The 22828-nt window shown below is 44.9% G+C and overlaps 1 protein-coding gene across 1 annotated transcript in view; it reads left to right on the top strand.

The window, feature by feature from the left end:
- KIAA1549L (KIAA1549 like) overlaps positions 1 to 22828 on the top strand; it is a 310071-nt gene that overhangs the window by 231050 nt on the left and 56193 nt on the right. The window contains exons 13-14 of the mRNA XM_056135481.1: positions 8449 to 8576; positions 19251 to 19426. Coding sequence (XP_055991456.1) covers positions 8449 to 8576; positions 19251 to 19426 — 304 coding nt within the window. The remainder of the gene's footprint in view (positions 1 to 8448; positions 8577 to 19250; positions 19427 to 22828) is intronic.

The following is a 22828-nucleotide window of genomic DNA, read 5'->3' as shown; positions in this document are numbered from 1 at the left end:
GGAGGGGTGGCAATACATCCAGCAGTACTTAGGCTTCCTCCTGGCTCTCTACTCAGGCTGGGCTTGGATGTCCACATGCAGTGCCAGAGATTAGACCCAGCTCTGCTGCATTGCAAGGCAACCCACTTTGGGAAACACTGCTCTAGAGAATAAAGTGCTTCCAGAAGACAGTGGAGTCCACCTGTGTTCTAGAAACAGGTGGCAGTGTGGATGATAGATAAGAGAAATTAGGCTAGATACCAGGAGACTCCTGTTAACAACATCGCGATCAATAGTCTTATAAGCAGGTGATGGGCTCTATGGAAACCTGTTGCATGGTTAAACCTGCTCTGCCTGCCAACGCCCTTCTCTCTCCCTAGAGACCATGGGGTAGACTACAGGGCCACAGCTTCCTGCCTCTTTTGTTCCTTCATGGCCGTCACCTACAGTGAATGATCCAATGTTTGCTCTTCACCAGGCCCTAGGGAGACAGCAGTGTTCAAGACAGAATTCCTGCTTTCATGGAGCTTGGTCTGGGCGAGGAGGTAGACAGTAAACAATTAGAGAGATGGATGTATTTTTTTTTGTAACGATATCAGGTGGTGATGAGTCTGAGGGAAAAAATAGAAGCCTGGTAAGGGACTGGAGAGTTGGAGGAGGGACATAAAGCCATAAAGCTACTTTGGATAATAAGCCAAGGAAGGTCACTCTGATAAAGTGATGTTTGAAAAAGACCCAGTGGACGTGCCGCACAAGCCTTGAGGCTGTCTGGAAATGTTCCAAGCAGACAGAACAGTGTGTGCAAAGCCCAGGAGGAAGGAATTTTTTGATATGCTTAAAGAAGAGCTAGCAGACTAAGGCGGCTGGCGTGAACTGGGAGGAAGTGACAGCAGATGCATGAGAGAAGCCGTCTGCCATTGATCATGCCAGGCTCGATAGACCAAAGGCAGCAGTTGACATTTTATTGTGAATAAAGATCAGATGACATTGGAAGGTTTTGAGAATGATGGTGACATGGTCGGATTTGAGGGTATGTACAAGCCTCACTCTGGCTGGTGGGGGGGCAAATGAACTGTTGAGAAGAAGGGGGATTTTTTTGGTAGCAGAGGCAACAGGTGGTGGTGGACACCATGGTATGGGATGTGAGAAGTGACTGCATTCTAGAATCCCTTTAGAGGCAGAGCTGACAAGACTTGATAGAATGTTGTGAGGTCTGTGGGTCTTTCTGGGCAGTAAGAAAACAAGCCCCCATATGCAAGCACATCTCATCTCTGATAAAGTCATACTTTCGCCTGCAAAACCAGACAGGTGATCAGTTCCTAAGTTCTTGTGTCAGAAGACTACCCAAAGCTTGCCTCCAGGGAGGTGTCAACACACAAGGACCATTACTGCAACCTCAACCTCACCAGTCAGACTTGAAACATACAGAGAAGCAATAGATGATTTATCTGAGTTGACAGCTTTGCAGTTTTAGCTGTAGTAATTATTCTCATGCTCTTTGTCAAATACAATAAAAGCCTGTTAATAACTTATTTATCACCTATTTAGAGGAAACTGAAAAATGCTCCATGGAAATAAAATAAAGTTAGGGTATTCACATGGCACTGCCAGGAAGAATAAAACTTCTTTTCCATTCATTCATATGGAGTGATTTTAATGGGTAAATATTTAAAAGAAAATAACACACTTTCTAGACAATAGAGAGATGTTCTTGCCAAATAAGAAACTCCACCATAGGGCAACAAATTATGGTTGAAAAGAGATTCCTAAAGTGTAGAACTCTGTCCTGAGGAATGGGGATAAGGAATGGTACCAACACCTGGAACACCAGTCTTCAGCCCTAGAACAGGAGGCAAGAGATCACAGGGTTCAAACTGGGGCAGCAGATGCAGACAAGGCCTTTTCGGTGACCTACTGAAAACTTGGCCATCACAGTGTTGGCGGGCACCATGTTGGATCTCACTCTGCCTGGTAATAAACTCTAAGGGCGAATTCCTGAGGAAAGTGCCACCCAGGAAAATAGCTGAGCTAGCTGGGGGCTGAGGCAATTATCAAAAGTGCTTACTCCTAGCAAACAAACACACTAGCTCCTGCCAGTTCTCATCTGATTTCTAGCAAGCAACCTGTACCTCTCTAGACAGGCAGGACTCTGCAGACTTCTCAAAACACAGCCATTTTGTCAAGGGGCCCCACTGCCTGCTTTATTCTTCTGATCCACAGTCAGCCCAACTTTGATCCTTACTAGTTTCTACTAGCACACTCTGTCATCAGCTTGTTCTGAGGCCTCAACCTCCTCTTAAGCCTGAAATATGTCTCCCAGCAACCTCTGAAAACTGGGGGACAGCAGCAGCCTAGTGACTTCTGAATACAAGCAACTTTGCGAACCCTTGGTCACAGTCCAGCCCCTGGTTGAAACTGGTACAGATCTGCCCCTGGATCAACTTGAACACAAGCTTTTTCTGCCTTTCTCTCGGACCTCCATGAAATACCAGACCTAATGGGGAAATGGAGGAGATAATTCACATCAAGGGATCAAGACAACAGCTTGGAAACAGCTCATACAACAGAGCTATGAAAATTACTTGAAGAAGAATTCAAAGAGACAGTCCTAATGCTGCTAACAGGAAAAACATCAGTGTAACAGAACTTCAACAGAATCATAAAACATAAGAATGTTTGAGGAGAGTAAAAAAAAATCACATCTAAAGAAAATATGTAGCTGCATTAAAAAATACGTTAGAGAGTCTCAGCAGCAGCATGGAAGAAATCGAATATCTAATAGTGAGTTCAAAGATAAAACAGTGTAAAAAGACCTGCAAAAAGATGAAAGAATGAGGAAGCGTTCAGAATAAGAGAAGGAACACATGGAGGGTGCAGGATCCCGGAGGAAAAGAAAAAAGAAAAAACAGGTTCCAAAAAGAGCCGAGAGCACCGGCAAGTTCCAGATGGAGTAGGCGCCGCATCCCGCCTCCCCCAGATGGAACCCTGGTGACCAGAAGCCTCTACAAACACAGCTCGAGTATGCGGGAACGAGGACTTTTTCTCAAAACCGCGCGGCCGCTTACGCAGCCGCGCGACATCTCTCTATATACAAAGTCATCAATGAGAAGTAAACCACCCAATCTTTCTCCCTGAAAATCAGAGTTAAGTTTGGAGCATGGCCACAGCCCGAGAAACACAAGGACTTAATGCAGAAACCAGCAGCTTAGAGCAGAAAAATGAACGGACGATGAGTTAACCCAGGCCATCATTTCTGCCCAGAGGGGAAAGAGTGTTGCCCCATTCGCCCTCTCTTCTCTGGAAAGAAGGATGGCGGCCGCATGGGAGCCTTGTGGACAGCAGGTATGAGCCGGGGGAGTGGGGGCGACTAAAACCTCATGGGAAGGGGGGCGTTCTGGTCCGTCCTTCACGCCCTACCGAGGTCACCAGTTGCCCCCCACGAGCGGCTCTCCAGCACGGCCACAGCCCCAGAAGCACAAGGGCTTAATGCAGAACCCAGCAGCTTGGAGCAGAAAAGTGAAAGGACTATGCGTTAATCCAGGCAATCATTTCTGCCCAGAGGGGAAAGGGTGTTGCTCCCTTCCGCCCTCCTCCCTCTGGAAAGAAAGATGGCGGCCACATGGGAGCCTTGTGGACAGCAGGTATGAGCCGGGGGTGTGGGGGCGACTAAAACCTCATGGGAAGGGGGGCGTTCTGGTCCGTCCTTCACGCCCTACCGAGGTCACCAGTCACCCCTCACGAGTGGCTCTCCAGCGCGGCCACAGCCCCAGAAGCACAAGGACTTAATGCAGAACCCAGCAGCTTGGAGCAGAAAAGTGAACGGACTATGCATTGATCCAGGCCATCAAGTCTGCCGGAGGGGAAAGGGTGTTGCCCCATTCGCCCTCTCCTCTCTGGAAAGAAAGATGGCGGCCACATGGGAGCCTTGTGGACAGCAGGTATGAGCCGGGAGTGTGGGGGCGACTAAAACCTCATGGGAAGGGGGGCGTTCTGGTCCGTCCTTCACGCCCTACCGAGGTCACCAGTTGCCCCCCACGAGTGGCTCTCCAGCACGGCCACAGCCCCAGAAGCACAAGGGCTTAATGCAGAACCCAGCAGCTTGGAGCAGAAAAGTGAACGGACTATGCATTGATCATCAAGACTATGCATAGGCCATCAAGTCTGCCGGAGGGGAAAGGGTGTTGCCCCATTCGCCCTCTCCTCTCTGGAAAGAAAGATGGCGACCACATGGGAGCCTTGTGGACAGCAGGTATGAGCCGGGAGTGTGGGGGCGACTAAAACCTCATGGGAAGGGGGGCGTTTCGCTCCGCCCTTCACGCCCTACCGAGGCCACCAGTTGCCCCCACGAGCGGCTCTTCAGCACGGCCACAGCCCCAGAAGCACAATGACCTAATGCAGAACCCAGCAGCTTGGAGCAGAAAAGTGAAAGAACTATGCGTTAATCCAGGCAATCATTTCTGCCCAGAGGGGAAGGGGTGTTGCTCCCTTCCGCCCTCCTCCCTCTGGAAAGAAAGATGGCGGCCACATGGGAGCCTTGTGGACAGCAGGTATGAGCCGGGGGTGTGGGGGCGACTAAAACCTCATGGGAAGGGGGGCGTTCTGGTCCGTCCTTCACGCCCTACTGAGGTCACCAGTTGCCCCCCGCGAGCGGCTCTCCAGCACGGCCACGGCCCCAGAAGCACAAGGACTTAATGCAGAACCCAGCAGCTTGGAGCAGAAAAGTGAACGGACTATGCATTGATCCAGGCCATCAAGTCTGCCGGAGGGGAAAGGGTGTTGCCCCATTCGCCCTCTCCTCTCTGGAAAGAAAGATGGCGGCCACATGGGAGCCTTGTGGACAGCAGGTATGAGCCGGGAGTGTGGGGGCGACTAAAACCTCATGGGAAGGGGGGCGTTCTGGTCCGTCCTTCACGCCCTACCGAGGTCACCAGTTGCCCCCCACGAGCGGCTCTCCAGCACGGCCATGACTCCAGAACACAGAAACCAATTTCTTAACTATCTGACTTTCAGTAGAAATACTTCCAGGGTCAATAGGTAAAATAGCAGAAATCCAAAACCAACATTTAATTCTTGAACCCAGCCGTAGAAAGCAAATCACTTCACAATGCTTTTTCAGCATGTCTGATTTGGGGGGGGGGGGGGAAACTCTAAATAATAGTGGTGAATCTTTTATTGAAACAATGAATCTAATCAAAGCAGATAGAGTGTTAACTAGAATTCATCTGCCTCACAGGGACGGGGAGGGGTGGGGGGTGGGGTTTTATTGGGGTTCTTCATGGTAAAAAATAAGTATTGGTAAAGGGAAATGTGTTTGATATTTGCATGACTGAGACATAAACCTGAAAGCTTTGTAACCTTTCCCACAGTGATTCAATAAATAAATTAAAAAAAAAAAGATGAAAGAATGAAAAGCAGCGAAGCTAACATAAAAACTATATGGGACAGCATTAACAATATTCTCATCATAGGTTCCAGAAAGAGGGGAGAGAGAGAGAGAGAGAGAGAGAGAGAGAGAGAGAGAGAGAGAGAGAGAGAGAGAGGAACAGAATTCTTATTTAAAACATAGATGAGAAAGGAATTAAAGTATCCAAATTCAGATAGCTCAAAGAGTTCAAAGTAAACCCAAATAGATGCACACTAAGTCATGAAGTATCATTAAAATGGCAAAAGGAAAAAAAAGATAATCATAACATCATCAAGAAAATAAAAGTACAGTATGGCCCCCAGACAAACAAACAAAATCAAAGAAAAGTTTCACATATTAGTAAATCCCCAAACAACTATAAGCATATTTCTGAACTCACACTCTACATTCCAGAAGAGAGTGACCTAATATAGACAAACGATGAATGGAAAAGAATACCAGTCGAGGATACCATACCCTGCTAGGTTATCACTTAGATATGAATGCAGACTAGAGAACTTTTTAGAAATATAACTGTAACACTGTAGCACTGTCCTGTCCTCCTGTTGTTCATCAGTTTGCTTGAGCGGGCACCAGTAACATCTCCATTGTGAGACTTGCCCTTACTGTTTTTGGCATATCGAATATGCCACAGGGAGCTTGCCAGGCCCTGCTGTGAGGCGGGATAGTCTCGGTAGCTTGCAGGGCTCTCCAAGAGGGACGGAGGAATCGAACTCGGGTCGGCCTCATGCAAGGCAAACGCCCTACCTGCTGTGCTATCGCTCCAGCCCAGAAATAACCACCAAACTGGCCTTCCAAGAAATACTTTGGGGATTTCTTCAAAGTAAAATATTTCCACTTAGAAGTAGCAAGATGCCTGAAAAATAAAATATGGGAGAGAAAGAGAATAAATAATGGGAAATCACTATTTTCATGCTTTGTCACACCTTGTTTTTGACTAGAAGTCTCGAGCGGACGGCTCCAGGTAGACCCATCAATAGGCTGATGCAAAGAGTAAAGTTGAGGGTTTTTTTGTTTGTTTGTTTGTTTGTTTTAGTTTTTTGTTTGGGGGCCACATCCAGCAATGCTCAGGAGTTACTTCTGGCTCTGCACTAAGGAATCACTCCTTGAGGGCTTAGAAGACCTGTCAGGGATAGAACTCAGGTTGGCTGCGTGCTAGGTAACTTCTTCCCTGCTATACTATTGCTCTGGCCCATAATATTGAGTTTTCTATCCAGAAAAGTGCTTCTACATTTGTTAAACCTTCATCCTCACATTTTTTTGAGTAAAATGACCAGAAAATTGTTTCAAGATAAAATAAACTGTATGAAAATTTTACAAAACCTTTAAGTATTTTGTGAATCTAAGAGAAATAGAAGATACCCTTTCTTTTCCTTCTGAATCTCAGAGGAAGCCTCTTTGTCCCACTAAAGCCAGTGGAAGAGCAGGTGCCATTAATGTGGGACTTTGAAAGCATCTCAAGAGAAGTCTTCTCAGTGTGTGTGCATTTGCAAACTGAGCACTCCTGTTGGGTAAATTATATTCAATAAGTAGTACCTTACCCATATTCTTCCCAACGTTGTTCTTTGTATATTGCTGTTTTGTAGTGTAATGCGTCGCTAAATAAATTGGGAAATGCTGGACTTGAGAGAGAGAGAGAGAGAGAGAGAGAGAGAGAGAGACTAATAAAGTCCTTGATATGCTAATATGCTTTAAGGCTTTTCCGAAGAGAACAGTATTTTCTAAATGTATACTTATGGAACTATGGTGAGGAGCATCTCACTGGGTTCTGTGGAAGGCTCTTGGCGGTTTCTGCCTTCTGCTTTTTTCCCAGAGAGACAGGATGGCAACTGGTCTTTTTGCCCAACCCACCCACAGGCTGGTCCTGGACAGCATTGATCTCAGCAGGGAGCCCATTTCTCAGAGTTGCAAAAGACTAGTGTCTACCCTGGTCCCAGGGAAGAGAAAGTCCTGGGTAAAGGCTATATCTGAGTTAGTGAAGGAAAGTGCATGTATGTGTGTGTGTGTGTGTGTGTGGTGGGTGGCGTTAAGGGGCAGGGTGAGCCCCTCTCTGACTTTCAGAGCTGAGCTGCCTCTTCCCAACTTTGCCCTGGAGAAAACTTTTCATCTCCTTGAGCTTCATAATCCTCATTTTTAAATAAGGGTGACAGTCACCAAATCAGTGGACTGCCACCGTGGCTCATTAACAGATCTGAAAGCATTCAGCACAGTTCTCAGCTGATAGTATGTGGGGAACTTTTAGAAAGCACGGCTGGTGGCTGGTGTCTTTGTATCTCTGTATACTGATTGATATGTTTGGCACAATGCTGGCACAGAGTCAGGCACAAAGTTTTCCCTGAATGAAGAGACAACCCCAACTAGAGGTTGCAAATATAAATGTTTCTCAGTAAGGCTAATTTAAGAGTGTATGTGTGTGTGTCTGTGTGTGTGTGTGTGTGAGAGAGAGAGAGAGAGAGAGAAAGAGAGAGAGAGGGGAGAGGAGATATATAGAGAGAGAGAGGAGAGGAGATATAGACAGGCAAACACAAAGAGACAAAGAGAGACACAGAGACAGAGACTGAGATAGTAAATAATAAAATAGTGGAGTGATAATCTTTAATAGTGAAGGTATCTTCTGTGGGGAGAATGACCAGAGAGAATTGTGGGGGTTTTGCATGTTTCTGAAAATGGCATACAAATCAGACAGTGCAACATTATCCAAGATGCTGTGTTTTAAAAAGAGAGTATGATCCACAATAGCTGTTGCAACTGTTTTCATAGTCACTGGGAGTTCATGAAAAGGGGATGGAAACTGAGGGCTTTGCCGGTTGAACTTCTCTGCAGGGCTGGCCAAGCACTGGTAGATGCGCTTCAGAGTAACAAGCTGCTTAACCCATGCTGGAGTTTGGGTTATGCTTTCTTTTTTTTATTTCCCTGTATCATTTCTTCTTTGTAGATAAAATCGGAATGGAAGGCTACAGACATGAACTGCAAGTGAAATAACCTTGAGAAGAGGCTGCTCTTGTTGAAACTTACCATCTCCCTGTTGCTATGGTTACCTCCAGCAGGTCGCCCAGTGAGAATGGCTCTGTCCTCAGCAACGAATCAGGGAAGCCCAGCACCGGAAGGCGCTCTCCCCAGAATGTAATGGCACAGCAGAAAGTGACAAAGGAGGAGGCCCGGAAGAGAAATGGTGAGACTCCAACCCTGCCAAGCACCAGCCCCGAACCCAACCCACACATGCTTGCGTCCCCGCAAATGCATGCTGAGTGCCCACACTCACCACCACTCCCCTCCAGCCCTGCCCTCTTTTGTATCCTATGAAGGCCTGGAGTCCCGCCCATCCTCCTGGGGTACCCTCAGCCCCACCCCGTTCTCCGAACCACTGTGTCTCCCTCTTTCTAAGTCCTGCCCATAATTATGAAATTGTGCCCCACCTTTGAAAATCCATCCGCAGGAAGAACTGGCATTTGCTTAGTAATTTTTCTCATTCCTGGGCGAGTGGACATGCTTTCTAGCTCTGGGCTCACTACAGGAGTTGGTCTCCTAAACGCTGCTTAACTTGGAGATAAGCAGCATTTTCTTGCCTTGACTCCCTTGAGCAATTTCAGGGGTTCAGTTTCAGTGCTTATGAGCCCAGGGACTGCAAATTCACCTCTCCTCAGAAAAGAACACAGTGATCTATTGTCTTAGTTAAAAACAGACTTTGCTAACTGGGCTGTACCCTGATTCTCCAGGGAAATGGAACCATTTCACTTCTTTCTCACAGTCTTTTACTTTCTTGAGGGTTGGGGGTTATTTATGTGTGAGGATAGTCTTGTGGGGTGGTGACACTTGTAGAGAGCACATTGGTGGGACATCAGGGTCCACTCCTCCCTCTTCCCATGCCAGCTTTGTTCTTATCTTCACTTGTTTGGTGCTTGCACGTGGGTTACTGCAGCCCAGATTCAAGTACCTGCTACAGCCACTCAGATCAGGATATATTCCTTGTGGAGTTCCAACAGACAGGTCTGAAGATAAGGCAAACAATCTGGCACGTTGGGAGACCCGAGAGATAGTACAGCAGGCAAGGCACTTGCCTTGCAGGTAGCTGACCTGGGTTCAATTCCCAGCATCCCATATGGTCCCTCAAGCCTACCAGGAGTGATCCCTGAACACAGAGCCAGGAATAAACCCTGAGCACTTCCAGGTGTATTTTCTCCTCACTCCCCCTTGAAAACAAACACTGTGGAACTCTGGTTAGGAATGTGAAAAAAATAGGATTCAGGGACTCTCTCAGGCGGTTAGCAGCAGAATATCCTGTTCTGTTTGTTTGGAGGCCATTCCCAGCGGTATTCAGAAGAAACTTCCAGCTCTGTACACAGGGAAAGCAAACTCTGCCTAAAAGCCATGCGCTGCTATAGATGTCTGGTCTCCTGCAACAAAGCTCTCTCAATCTCTTCTTCCCTTCCTCCCTCTCTCAGTCTCTCTCTCTCTCTCCCTCCCTCACTCCCTCCCCGCCTTCTCTCTCCCCCACCCCCCCACCCCCCGCCAATATGATTTTTTGGATTTGTTTTCAAATGTTATCTTTTTTTTTTTTACTCCCAAAGTACAAAGTACAGAAAATAAATAATGGCACAATGGATTTGTCTTCTGCAGGGATATGGTTCCCGTTTCCGTTTCCAGCCATTATGCAATGTACTTATTTAAGCTTTTAATCTGATTTGACTCTTGAGTTTTTATTTCCGCTGAATTCCCTATACTGTGGTACTTTCCATACCCAGGTTGAAGGTGTGTGGTTTTGCCTGAATCAATGCCCTACTTGGCACAAGCAAGAACCCTGCCAACCAGCTGTCTGCCAGTCCAGCGCATGACATAAGGCCAGAGGAGCTGACTTGGGAGGGGCAAAAGGAAGCAGTAGTGGACACAATAGTGGACAGTGTCACTAGAGGGGAAGGTTGTTTTACACCTAGCCAAGAGGCCCTTCCTACCCCTTCCCATCCTCCCCTTACCCCCCTTCTGGCCTCTCTCCCTTTATGTATTTTTTAGAAATACACAGTCAAGTCAAAGTCTATCCTTTCAGGTGCCCAGCACTCCCCTAGTCCTCCAACAACATGCAATAACACAGTGTGTATTTTTCTTGAGCCTTTGAAATATTTGTATGAAAGATACGCTCATTTTTTTTCAACTTGGTATATTGCTTTGCTTTAATTTATACAATGGGATCAAAGTACATATCATTCTGTGCTCTTTTCCTTGCTTGAAACCATGCGATATACAGACTCCTTTCTCAGTCATTTCAGTCGTTTCAAAATTACAGGAACAACAGGCTAGAACAGAGGGGCTATTGGCAAGAGCGCAGTTTAAGTTGGGGAGCACATCTAATCAGCACAAGCAGTAAGAGCAAACTTCCGGGGGAGGCCGTGTGGGAGATGCGTCTGGTTTTATTTAGAGTCAGGGTGATAAAACAGCTTAAACATGCACATTGTAGTTTTTCAGGAAACTCAAGCGTATGGTGGAGGGAAATTGGTGGGCGGGCAGAGCAGAACATACAGTGGGCGTGTGACACGTGTGTCATAAATGGCAGAGAGCGCTACCATGTGTGTTATAGTATGATAATGTGAAAAGTGGTCAAGGGTGAGAAGAACCCCATGGCACAGCCTCTGTTGAACAGTAAGAGGTCGAGACTCATCGTCCCCACCATGGTATCCAGGTAGCTCTGCACTGGCCCAATCAAAACCAAAAGAATGTAACTAGGTGGGGTTGGAGGTAGTTCACATGCTAGGGAGGAAGCATGCCTAGCATGTGCCCAGCCCGGTTTGATTCTCAGCACCTCATGGTCCCTCAAACATCACTGAGTGTCTCCTTGGAGGTCCCCAAGCACTGCTGGGCATGCCCCCTCCTCCCCACAGGTTTCCTTGGTCTGGACTGGCAAGTATCCCCATGCCCCCAAATAACGCAACTCGCTGGCTTCTCCCAGAGTTGTCTCCTCCTCCACATTGCAATCCTCAGGCCAATCTATTTTGCTTTCTTAATCCTTTCTAAACATTGTAGATCAAGAGAAGGGACAACATGTTGCAGAAAGTTATGGGTATTTAATACACATTTTTTAAGGGATTCCTTTCCTCTGCCCCTACATTTAGTCTATGAAAGACGAAAGAGTGTGCAAGGGGCGGAGGAGGGAGACAATTCTGGATCCTGTCACCCCACATCTCAGACTGGTCAGAAACTGACCTGCTCTCAGTGTTCCTGGTGACTGTCCCATCCAGCCTTTCCACCCTTCTGCTTGCGTCGTTATCCTGTTTAGAGTGCCATGCGTGTTGAAATATCAGGTTCAGAAATAAGAGTCCCATGAATAAAATGCAGTTACTGGACCAGGTCAAAGTTTTTGTTTGCTTTATTAAAAAAGCACCCCCTTTTCTGGGCTTAAAGTGTTTCATTGCATTTATTTTTGCCAAGAGCAAACTCAGTTATTTTCACAGTTGGTTGATTTGTTTCGCCACAGATTTCTTTTCAGTGAGGTTTCAATTTGAAGTTTTTGAATAGAAATGAAAGGTTCAGGGCTGGGAAGATAATACGGCAGGTAGGGCGCTTGCTTTGTGTGTGGCTGTCCAAGGTTCAGTCCCCAACATTCCACATGGGCACGCTGAGCACCACCAGGAATGATCCCTGAGCACAGAGCCAGGAGTTAGCCCTGAGAACCACTGGGTGTGGCTCTAAAACAAAAATCAGAAACAAAACCCAAACACCAGAATGATAGGACTAAGTCATTAATGTCATATTCAAAAGTTGCCAGCGCACATGAGAATTCTACACTGGATATTCTAGGCCTTTTTTATTTTAATCAAAGGAAGGTTTCCAATTTATTCTAATACTGTTAGCATTTACCAAAAACAATCAATACAGTTTTTTTTTTTTTTGCTTTTTTGGGTCACACGCAGCGATGCACAGGGGTTACTCCTGGCTCTGCAGTCAGGAGTTATTCCTGGCGGTGCTCAAGGGACTATATGGGATGCTGGGAATCGAACCCGGGTCAGTCACGTGCAAGGCAAACGCCCTACCCGCTGTGCTATCTCTCCAGCCCCACAATAGAGTATTTTTAATGTTAGGGCTATGAACCGAAGGAAGGAAGGAAGAAAATAGCGCTGAATAGAATAGTGGAGAAAAAAAAATAGTCATCACATCAGCAACTTACACAAAGTATCTTATTGTGTAATGTGGCTTCTGAAACTAGATTCTTCTTTTGGTACAAAAAAATTCTGATATTGTGGTTTTATGGCTCAGTATCCATGTTCTGCTCACATGACTAATAAATGATTATGTTCCAAGCATCTTGTTTTTCACCAGGCTAGTTCTAACTATAATTTCTAATTTCTCCTCTTTGTGAAAAGAAGAACTTTTCTATTTTATTATTTTGGGGCTAGACCCAATGATTCTCAGTGGTTATACCTGCCTCTGCACTCAGGAATTACTTCTGGTGGTGCTCAGGGCACTATATGGGATGTCATGGATTGAACCATGGTCAGGCATATGCTAATCCTACCCGCCTACCTGCTTTACTATCTATTGATCAGGCTGGGAAAGAACTTTTTTTTTTTTTGGCTTTTTGGGTCACACCCAGTGATGCTCAGGGGTTACTCCTGGCTCTGTACTCAGGAATTACCCCTAGCGGTGCTCAGGGGACCATATGGGATGCTGGGAATTGAACCTAGGTAGGCTGTGTGCAAAGCATGCAAGGCAAATGCCCTACCCGCTGTGCTATTGCTCCAGCCCCAGAAGAACTTTTTTTAAGTTAATTTTTTTTGTTCACACCCAGCAATGCTCAGGAGCTATTTTTGGTTCTGCACTCAGGAATTACTCCTGACAGTGCTTGGGAGGTCAGATGGGATGCTGGTGATCAAACCCAGGCTGCTGTACTGTTGCACCAGCCCAAGAAGATCTTTAAAATTCAACTTTTTCCTAAATACCACTTAATTGTTTGTTTGTTTGGGGAGCCAGACCTAACTGGTTCAGGGCTTATTCCTAGCTCTGTCCTCAGGAATGACTCCTGGTGGTGCTCTGAGGATAATAGGCGGTGCTGGAACTCAAACCTGGGTCTGCTTTGTACAAGCAAGCATCTTAACTCCTGTACCATTCCTTCTGCCCAGAAAGAATAACTTTAAAGGAAAGACAAGATCTCTCTAGCAGCGTGGCTGGTGTGGGTCCCTGCAGCTTGGCAGCCTCATTGGTTACCATAGCTACATGGCAGTTTTAGAGTGTGTTATAAGAGGAGATAGGAAAGGTAGATGTGAGAGCTAGGACTCTGAAAGCAAACAGAACTTAAGCACTGACACCAAAACTAATGTTTCTCCTTAGAGTGTTCTCTAGAAAGGTGTGAAAATGATGTTCCAACTGAAAAAATAAAACATATATTTGTGTGTTCAGCCATTCAGGAGCAAAAGCCTTCAGGGCCTTTAGGGAGTACATTTCTTTAAGTCACTAAGAGATGTCCCAGGCAGAGTTCAGGTTGAGCAGAATTTACCTCCTGGGAGTGGTGGTTGGTTGGGCAGGAGGAAGCCATGAACCACTGTTCCTAGGACCAATTCTACTGTCTTGCCAGGGGGTCTGGAGACTTTGTCAGAGATCTGAGTTCAAAACCAGTTTCAGTCTTTACTCTTTCTCTGTCTTCCCAGTGTGATGAAAACTTGCTTATTATTTGATGAGGAGCCCCAGAGGGCAAGGATTCTAGTTGCAGATTATTTTCCTTTGAGTTTTAATAAAATCCCCCCAAAAGAGCATGTTTTGTTGAAGAGCATTGTCTGCCTCAAGTGAGGGAGTTCTCTGCATGCCAATACATGAGGAAATGAAATCTCCCTTTCCACCTGTTTTATGGAGGTTAAAACCTACATTTGCAAATATGACATAATGAGATCTGGGCAGGTTTTTGGTGGCTTTTACTGTGATAATGAGATGGTATCTAGGATATTACCTCAGTCTAACTGTGACCCTTTATTTCTTCAAACTTTTATCTTTAGGGACTAATTGTTCATTAAATATTCCCATAAACCTTTTATACTCATACAACATTTGAAGCTATTAATATTTAATGTAATGCCTTTTCATTTTCCATACAGTGGTTTTAAGGGGGAAGATAACTATTTCTCTCATAAAGAAACCTAGAAAAGTTATTGTGCAAATCTGAATTTGACTTTCAAGGGTGAAGATGAAAGACAGCAGTATTTTGTAGAATTTTTAGGATGTCCCTTCCTGTCTTATTATGGTTATACTTCTCCCTGCTCACCTGTCCAAGTCAAGCTCAGAAGTAATAAAAACATTAAATACCATCTCTTCTCCCTCAGAATGGTTTGCTGATAGCGCCTTAACTTCTTCATGTTTGCCTGTTCTAAAGGTACTAACAGCATTTCCTTTTCTTTTTTTTTTTTTTTAGTGAAACACCATGAGGTACAGTTGTAGATATACAATTTTAGCATTTCCTTTTCTAAATCAAGAAATTTTAGTCATTCCCTCATTCATTCATTCATTCATTTGACAAATCCATATAGAAAGTCAATAAATGACATGTAAAATGTGTTAAAGGTAATTTACATCAGTCTTTACAATGATGAGCAAAAATGATGGAGTTTATATTCTGGAGCGATAGCACAGCGGGTAGGGCGTTCGCCTTACAAGCGGCCAACATGGCCGACCCGAGTTCGATTCCTCCGCCCCTCTCGGAGAGCCCGGCAAGCTACCGAGAGAGAGTATTCGATATGCCAGACACAGTAACAACAAAGTCTCCAATGGAGACGTTACTGGGCCCGCTCGAGCAAATCGACGATCAACGGGAGGGCCTTTACCTTTTTACCTTATATTCTAGTGTCAATAGTGGGGCAGATTAAAAGAGCAAAGTTGACCCTGAGCAACTGGAGTATGATCTGCATGATCAGGATTTACTTGAAAACAGGTGATGTACGCTCACAGTGTTGACAAATGCAACACAATATTGTACAGAAGCTTTCTCTTTCTTATAATTTTCTCAAATATTTTTCTTTCTCCAGCTTCTTTTATTGCAAGAATATAGGATAGACGATATCTAGAGTGCAAAATATGTGTTAATTAAGTGCATTATCTGCAAGGTTGCCTGTCACAGCAGGCAGTTAAGTTTGGGGAAAATCAGAAGTTTCATTCAGACTTTCAACTCTGAAGGGTCAACTCTCTGTTGACACTATGTCAACAGTCAACAGTGAACTAATGAATAGTGATAAGTGCTCTGAGAAACCTATAATAAGGAAATCAGGGAGGTTGTCTTAGATTAGGAGTTATAGAATCTTTTTCAAACTTCAATTTGAACAATAAAATAATAACTGGGCATTTAAAGTTCTGTGACATGAATTCCCAAAGGGGCCAGTGAGATAGCTCAAAAGGGTTGAGTGCATGTCTTATAGGTATCCCCTGCTCCACATGATCCCCTGAGCACCCAGGGGATAGCTCCCTTGCAGTACTGGGCATGCTCCAAACTACAAAAAATAAAATAGCATCCCTAGTGGAGAGAACAGATAATATGAATTTCCTAAGTGGGAATAAACAAAGTGTGTTCCAAGTGACCATGTGGGACCAGTGTGTAAAAATGTAGTGGCCAGGCCACATCTGACAAGCCCTTGTAGGGCAAAGACTCTGGGTTTTATTCTGAGGGAGCTGAAGCCTCCAGGGTCTCTTATGAAAGGAGTACCCTGATCTAGCTACCTTAGGAAAAGGTACTCCATCCTGGTTGCTGGCCAAAGAGATGTTTTAGGGGTAAGATGACAAAAATAAAAGCTTGGAAGAGTGAATGGTTGTTGAAGAGATGAGTTACTTACCGCTGGGTAACACATTACTTGGACACTTCACAATCTAAAATACCTGTCAGGAATTCATGCTTGGTTTAGCAAGGTAGTTCTGCTCAGAGTAAATCAAAAGATTGTAGTCAAGTTGTTCACTTAGCAGTAATCATTAAGTGACCTGATCAGGCCTACACAACTAAATACAAGACATCGCATCACCAAGCTATTGGCAGGAGTCTTTTCTTACTGTAAGGATTTCTTCCTACAGCTGCCCAAGCATCCTCAGAACATATCAATTGACTTTCCCTAGAGTAATGATCTTGTGTTGGAAATAACACACCATCTGCACATTCCTCTTCATCAGTTCTATTCATTGTGGCAGTGACTGTCAGGAGGTGAGAATTACTGGGTGCCATCTTGGGAGCTGGTTCCTTTAAATGCCTTCATACCAGTTGTCCAGTTGGAATTAAGTACTGAGAAGACCCAAGTTGGTCAACAAAACTCCATTATAAAAAGATAACAAATAAATTAGTTAATAAATAAAAAAGATATAGGATCTTGTAATCCATCTAATTAGAGATTCTCCTCTGTCATCAGCTGCTTGGTGGCTTGCTATTTGCAATTTAGTCCAAAGAACCCCGAAATACTCCAATTAGAACTCATTGTTAGACTCTGAGATGTTTGAGCCACATGGTAAAATAACAATTTACTCAGTTTAATTTGACAAATCTTCTGTGATTATGGTAAGTAACAGAATGCGACAAACTGGTGCTTCTCAATAATTTAAATAACATTCCAATCTCTTGAGCAGATAGGAGGAAAGATGAATACACTTCTATTACATTCATGTTTTATAGAAAACCTATTTTCCTCCTAAATTGCCTACCAGCATAGCTGTTTGAACAGGCTTAATTTATCTCTTGCAGAGCCATACTCAATATATTGTCATTCTCAGGGTTTCTTACTGGGAATAGTCTTTAAGAACCTGTAAATCAGTTAGCTTCCACCAGCCCTGAAACTTCTGTCAGCTTAGTTATGAAAGCACAGGGCAAGCTGGTGTCTTCCGGCAATCACAGCAGAATTATCTGTCAGAAGGGAGAATTAATTTAACCGAGCATAGGTGGCAATCACTCTATTTAATTAGAGGAATTGTCTGCAACTTTCAATTAGTTTCTCTGGTGGTTATTTTGCAGCCCTTTTCTTGTTTTAAACAAATGAAAGAAACCCAAACCCCCTTCATTGGAGAAGCAGCCTTGGAAATGGAAAACACTTAAAGTGTCAGTGGCAATTACTGGGACGAGCTGACCTGGGGAGACAGCATGTGGTGCAAAACTTGGTGACTTCGATGATAGAGACCAGAATGTAGTTGATCCTGGTGGGTTCCCAAGTGACATATATGAAGTGAGGATCCACCTCTGACACCAGGAACTGCTAGGGAAATCTAGGATTGTGAGCCTTGTTCCTTTCAAGAAAGCCAAGTCAGTCGTACAATTTGCTTTGGGTTCTTGCCTTTCTCTCAAAAAAGAATTTCAGGAGAAGATGAGGTGTGAAGTAAAACAAACAAACAAACAAAAAAAACAGGCAGGTTTTATTGATGAAGTGGGGGTTTGGGTGTGGGAGGGAGAGAAAGAAAGAGAGAGAGAGAGAGAGAGAGAGAGAGAGAGAGAGAGAGAGAGAGAGAGAAAGAGAGAATAATGCATTCAAGAGAGAACACGGGCTTCTCCAAAGGCAGAGAAAGCCCCAGTACACACCACAGCATTAAAGTATGAAGGTATGAAAGTACACATTTCAAGAGGGGAGATGCAGGTGACACATGTCCTCATGCACTGCATGCATGCTCGGCATCAACACATGGGCACAAGCAGCACATGGGCTCAGGCAGCATATGTGAACACTTCCTTTATTCAAGTTGCCTTTTGTAAAGTTTCTCCCAAGCTGCCCCACATGGGGTTTTCTACCTGGGTAAGAGTCCATTGCCATCGTGGGTTGCTGAGGGCTAGAGCTGGGAGCAGTTGGTGTTGTTCTTTGCTATTGTTTTCTGACCTTTGTTCCTGCTGAAGTTCAGCCTTCCCTGGGCCTGTGCTGGTGCCAGGTAAAGGTTTTATCAGGCCTCAGTTCCTCTGTCCTCAAGGTGGGTCCTGATAGCTTAGGACAGTTGGTTTTCTTACTTCCCAAGAACTCATAGCCATAGGGCGCCCTTCCCTCTTTATCTGCCTGCTTGATTCACAGTTTTTCTGTTGATTGTCCTATTTTAAGATTTGCTGATAGATGATAGATTTGGCCAAACTATTTTTCCCATGTTCTGATTCCAAAGGGGGTGGGTGGAGACTTTAGCCCCCACGCCTACCCAGTGCATTTTTGTCAGTTTTGAAAAAATGGTTTTTAGGGGCTGGAGCAATAGCACAATAGGTAGGGCATTTGCCTTGCACGAAGCCAACCTGGGTTCGATTCCCAGCATCCCATAGGGTCCCCTGAGCACCACCAGTGATAATTCCTGAGTGCAGAGTCAGGAGTAACCCCTGTGTATCGCTGGGTGTGACACACACACAAAAAAAAAAAAGGAAGAAAGAAAAAGAATGGTTTTTACCGTTTACAGTCTACCTTTTACTGTTTACAGTCTCCCTCCTTTTAGTTTCATCCTTTCCCATAGGAAGGCAGTGGAAGGAGGGGTGGGGGGTGGCGGGGGAAGAAGGGAGGGAGAGAAAGAAAGTGCCTGACACAGAGCCATAGAGGCAGGCTGGGGGAGAGGTGGTGGTAGGAGGGAAACTGGGGTCATTGGTGGTCAGAAATGTGCACTGGTGGAGGGATGGGTGTTGGACCATTGGATGACTGAAACTGATCATGAACAGCTTTGTAACTTTGTAACGCAGTGACTCAATTAAAAAAATTAAAATTAAAAAAAAGGCATTAGAAGGATCACATCACCCTTACGTTTAGAGGAATCCTGGAAGAGTGGTGAGCCCCAGGCACAGCTCTTGTTCCCCAAGGTCCTTTAGAATAAAGTAACATCCTTAGACTGTGTGTCTTACATAATTTCCTCCCTGGATGGGGTTCTCTCATCATAAAATCAATGTGTTTATATGCTTCAGTGCCAGCCAGTGATGACGAGGAAGGAGTAGTTCGTTTTGACAACGGCAAAGCCACCGCTGAGCCCTTCGACGCAACTTCTGGATCAGTGCAGCTCATCGCTGTAAAACCCACAGCCCTCCCGGTGGTGCACCCCACTTCAGACAGGAGCCAGGAACCTGCAGTCCTCAATGGTGAGGTGAGCCCCCTGAGGGCCCTGGGAGAGAGCCCCCCCTCCCATCGCAGACCAAGCCTCAGAGAACTGGACTCCGCAGCCACGCCTGGGAATACTGAGTGCCAGTCGCCTTCAGGTGTTTGGGATTCTGGGGTCATTTTTACGTGGGCATGCACAGGTGTCAGCAGAATATAATATAGCAGGTCAGGGGCCGTAGCAATAGTACAGCAGGTAGGACAATTACTTTGCACACGGCTGACCTGGGTTCAATCCCTGGAATCCCGTATGGTTCCCCCCAAGCACCGCCAAGAGCAATTCCTGAGTGCAGAGTCAGAAGTAACCCCTGAGCATCGCTGGGTGTGACCCATATATATAGCAAGTCATTCTTATCTGAAAACAGGTGTTTGGGTGATGTTTTCAGGGCATTTTATATCTTTATTAGTAAACTCATCTGGGGACATTTTCAAAACTGTAGATAGGAAGAGAATACAAAAATAATGATTCTCTTTCCTCCTCCTGCTCTTCCTCCTCCTCCTTCTTCCTCTTTCTTCTTCCTTCTTTCTCCTTTCCTCTTCATCTTCCTCCTTTTCCTTCCTCTCTTTTATAGACACACACACAAATCTTTTACTTTCCTTGATAACATTTCTAAATTATTCATTGTGGGATGTCAGTTGAAGTGGGGATGGAAGAGCCTTAACAGAAAGAAATCTGGGGAAGATATTGTCATGAAGAGGGATGCAAGACATGTATAGGCTTTGACATGACTTTTACTCCTAAGAGAAAGCTTGAAACATCCTTCTGCCTGGTTCTAGGAGGATATCAACAATATTATAATGCTAAGAGTTTGGAAAGGACTTGTAACATATCCTGGAAAATGATGATTTCACAGTAGAAAACTGATGGGTGAGTGGTGGTTCCATGCTGAGACCACTCTCCGCACACCTGAAGGCACCAGCAGAGGAACAAAGGCAAGCGGGTCCTGGGGCTGAGATCTCCAAGCCTACTCGGATCGGGGCTGAGCATCCTCCACCCAGATCCTCCGAATTCCAGTAGGCGGGGGTCACACCCACCAACTGGCCCCCTGGCGCCTTGTAATCCCATCAACAGCCAAGACTCAGAGACTATAAAAACCAGCTCCCAGATATCTTATTATGACATTTTATTATCTCATTCCTACTTGGGACAAACTGGCAGGCTACCAAATGTAGCCTGCCCACATGGCAGAGTCTGGCAAACTCCCCGTGGCATACCCAATATGCCAAATACCAGTAACAATGATGGGTCTCATTCTCCTAAAGAGCCTTGAATATAGCACTTTCTTAAAAAATCTCAGGGCTAGGATGAAGGAGACGTTACTGGGACCTGCTCAAGGCAATCGACAAATAACAGGATGGTAGTGATTCGTGATTCGTGAGTGGTGGTTGGATGGATTAATGGTTATTAATGTTGATGGTAGAGGTGGATGGTAGATCGGCAGAGGTAGATCGGTAGGGGACATTAAGCAAACAGTCAGGTAAAAATAATTGGCTATTCCTCCATCTTCCTCAACAGAATGGTCAGAGAGCTGAACATATTTATATTTATAAACCTTTAAGGTCATGCATATGGCCCCTGCAAGTGAACACTTACTTTACAAATTTCTGCACACACACTTACCTATGATTAACCTGCTGTTAATCTGTGTCTATATTGTTTATTTGTTCATACTCTAAGTTTTATTTCCCTACCACAGATCAACGTGTCACAGGTCCATAAACCTGGGCATGTAAACTCACTTGTCATTCTCCCATCCAGGCCATAAGGTAAAAGTCTGTCACAGACCTGACTGGGAGATCCTTAAGTTTTCTGGATATTAACACTGAGTGGTCTAAAGATGTGAGGGATTGAAGCTCGTAAATTTTTATTTAAAAATTTTTTTTTGGTTTTGGTACCACATTCAGAAATGATCAGGGGTTACTTCTTGCTCAGGAATTACTCCTAGAAGTGCTCAGAGGACCAAATGGGATGCCGATGATTGAACCCCGGTCAGCTTTGTGCAAGGCAAGCACCTTCCATGCTGTACTATCTCTCCAGTTACTGAAGTTCATCAATTTTTAAAAGTTTGTGGTCTTTTAGATCACTTTCTGTCCCAAACTTTTCATTTTTTAAACAAAGAAACGGTAGCCTGAGAGATCTCAAAGGGCCTGCTCAAAGCATACAGCAAACAATTGTCACAGTCAGGTTTAGGTCCCCTTGCTTTCTGTCCAAGGTTTCTTCCCTCTCCTTAACTTATCAAAAGAAAAATAGCTTTGCAATTAAAAGTCTGGGCTCTCTGCCACACTATAAGGACTTGATTCCCAGAACTTCTAGTTTCCCCATGATCTCAGGTTCATTTCTCTATGCTCCTGTATCTCCATGGCAAAGTTGGGCTATTTTGAGACCCACATGAGATAAAACACTTTAAACAGTGTTTTATTATCAACCAACCAATGAACAAGGAGTCTTTTTTTACTCTAATTAAATACCATGGTTTACAAAATTGTTCATAATACAGTTGTTTAGAGCATTCAGTGTACCAGCACAAATCCCACTACCAGTAGGACATTTCTTCCATCATTGTCCCCAGTCCCCTACCCAAGCCTACCCCCTTACCAGGTACAAAATATTTTATATTGCTTGTTTCAAATGGCTAATGGTCACTTGATCACTTGACATCTCGTTACCCATTGATTTGCTCGAGTGGGCACCAGTAACATCTCCATTCGTCTCTGTCGCATGCTAGTGTAGCCCAATGGCTAATGGTATTATTGAAAAATGCTTCAGTAAAAGAAATCTTGTGAAAATTGTTATATCTCCCCATGGGGTCATTAAAGTCATGGTCTGAGAATTTACTGAGCTAATTGTTGCTAGCTGAGCCTTCTATATTATTGTTTTTTGAACAAGGAATCTTTAATCTTGTATTTTGTGCCCCTTAGCTCTATCATTTGGTAACATATATGCCAATCACAGCCTCTGAGTATTCCCTTGGGCACAGCTCTGTCACAGGACACACAAGCCTATGAATTAGAGACCTTTGGGGTCCCAGTCACCTCTCTTGATTAGGGCCCCCTGCCTGGTCTAGCTGCCATGTCAGGATCTTTTCATTCCAACCTAGTGATGTGAATCTAATAGGGACAGATTTCAAAAATCTGCTAGTTCCAGCTTGTGACTCCCTTTGTCTGCCAGGCACATCACCTTGTCACATAGACTGTCACATACATATCACAGTTGCTCCTCAATAGCTCTTCCACTAAGAGGCAGGCACTCTGGGAAGCCTTCCTTTATCCCCATTCTAAAGTGAAGACAGAGGCTAGAACGGTAGTACAGCAGGTAGGGCATTTGCCTTGCACACTGCCAACCCGGGTTCAATCTCTGGCATCCCATAAGGGCCCCTGAGCACCACCAGGA

This window comes from Sorex fumeus, unplaced genomic scaffold (genome assembly GCF_029834395.1).
Source record: "Sorex fumeus unplaced genomic scaffold, SorFum_2.1 ptg000007l, whole genome shotgun sequence".
In the NCBI taxonomy this organism is placed as follows: domain Eukaryota; kingdom Metazoa; phylum Chordata; class Mammalia; order Eulipotyphla; family Soricidae; genus Sorex; species Sorex fumeus.
This window is presented reverse-complemented; position numbering and strand designations above follow the sequence as displayed.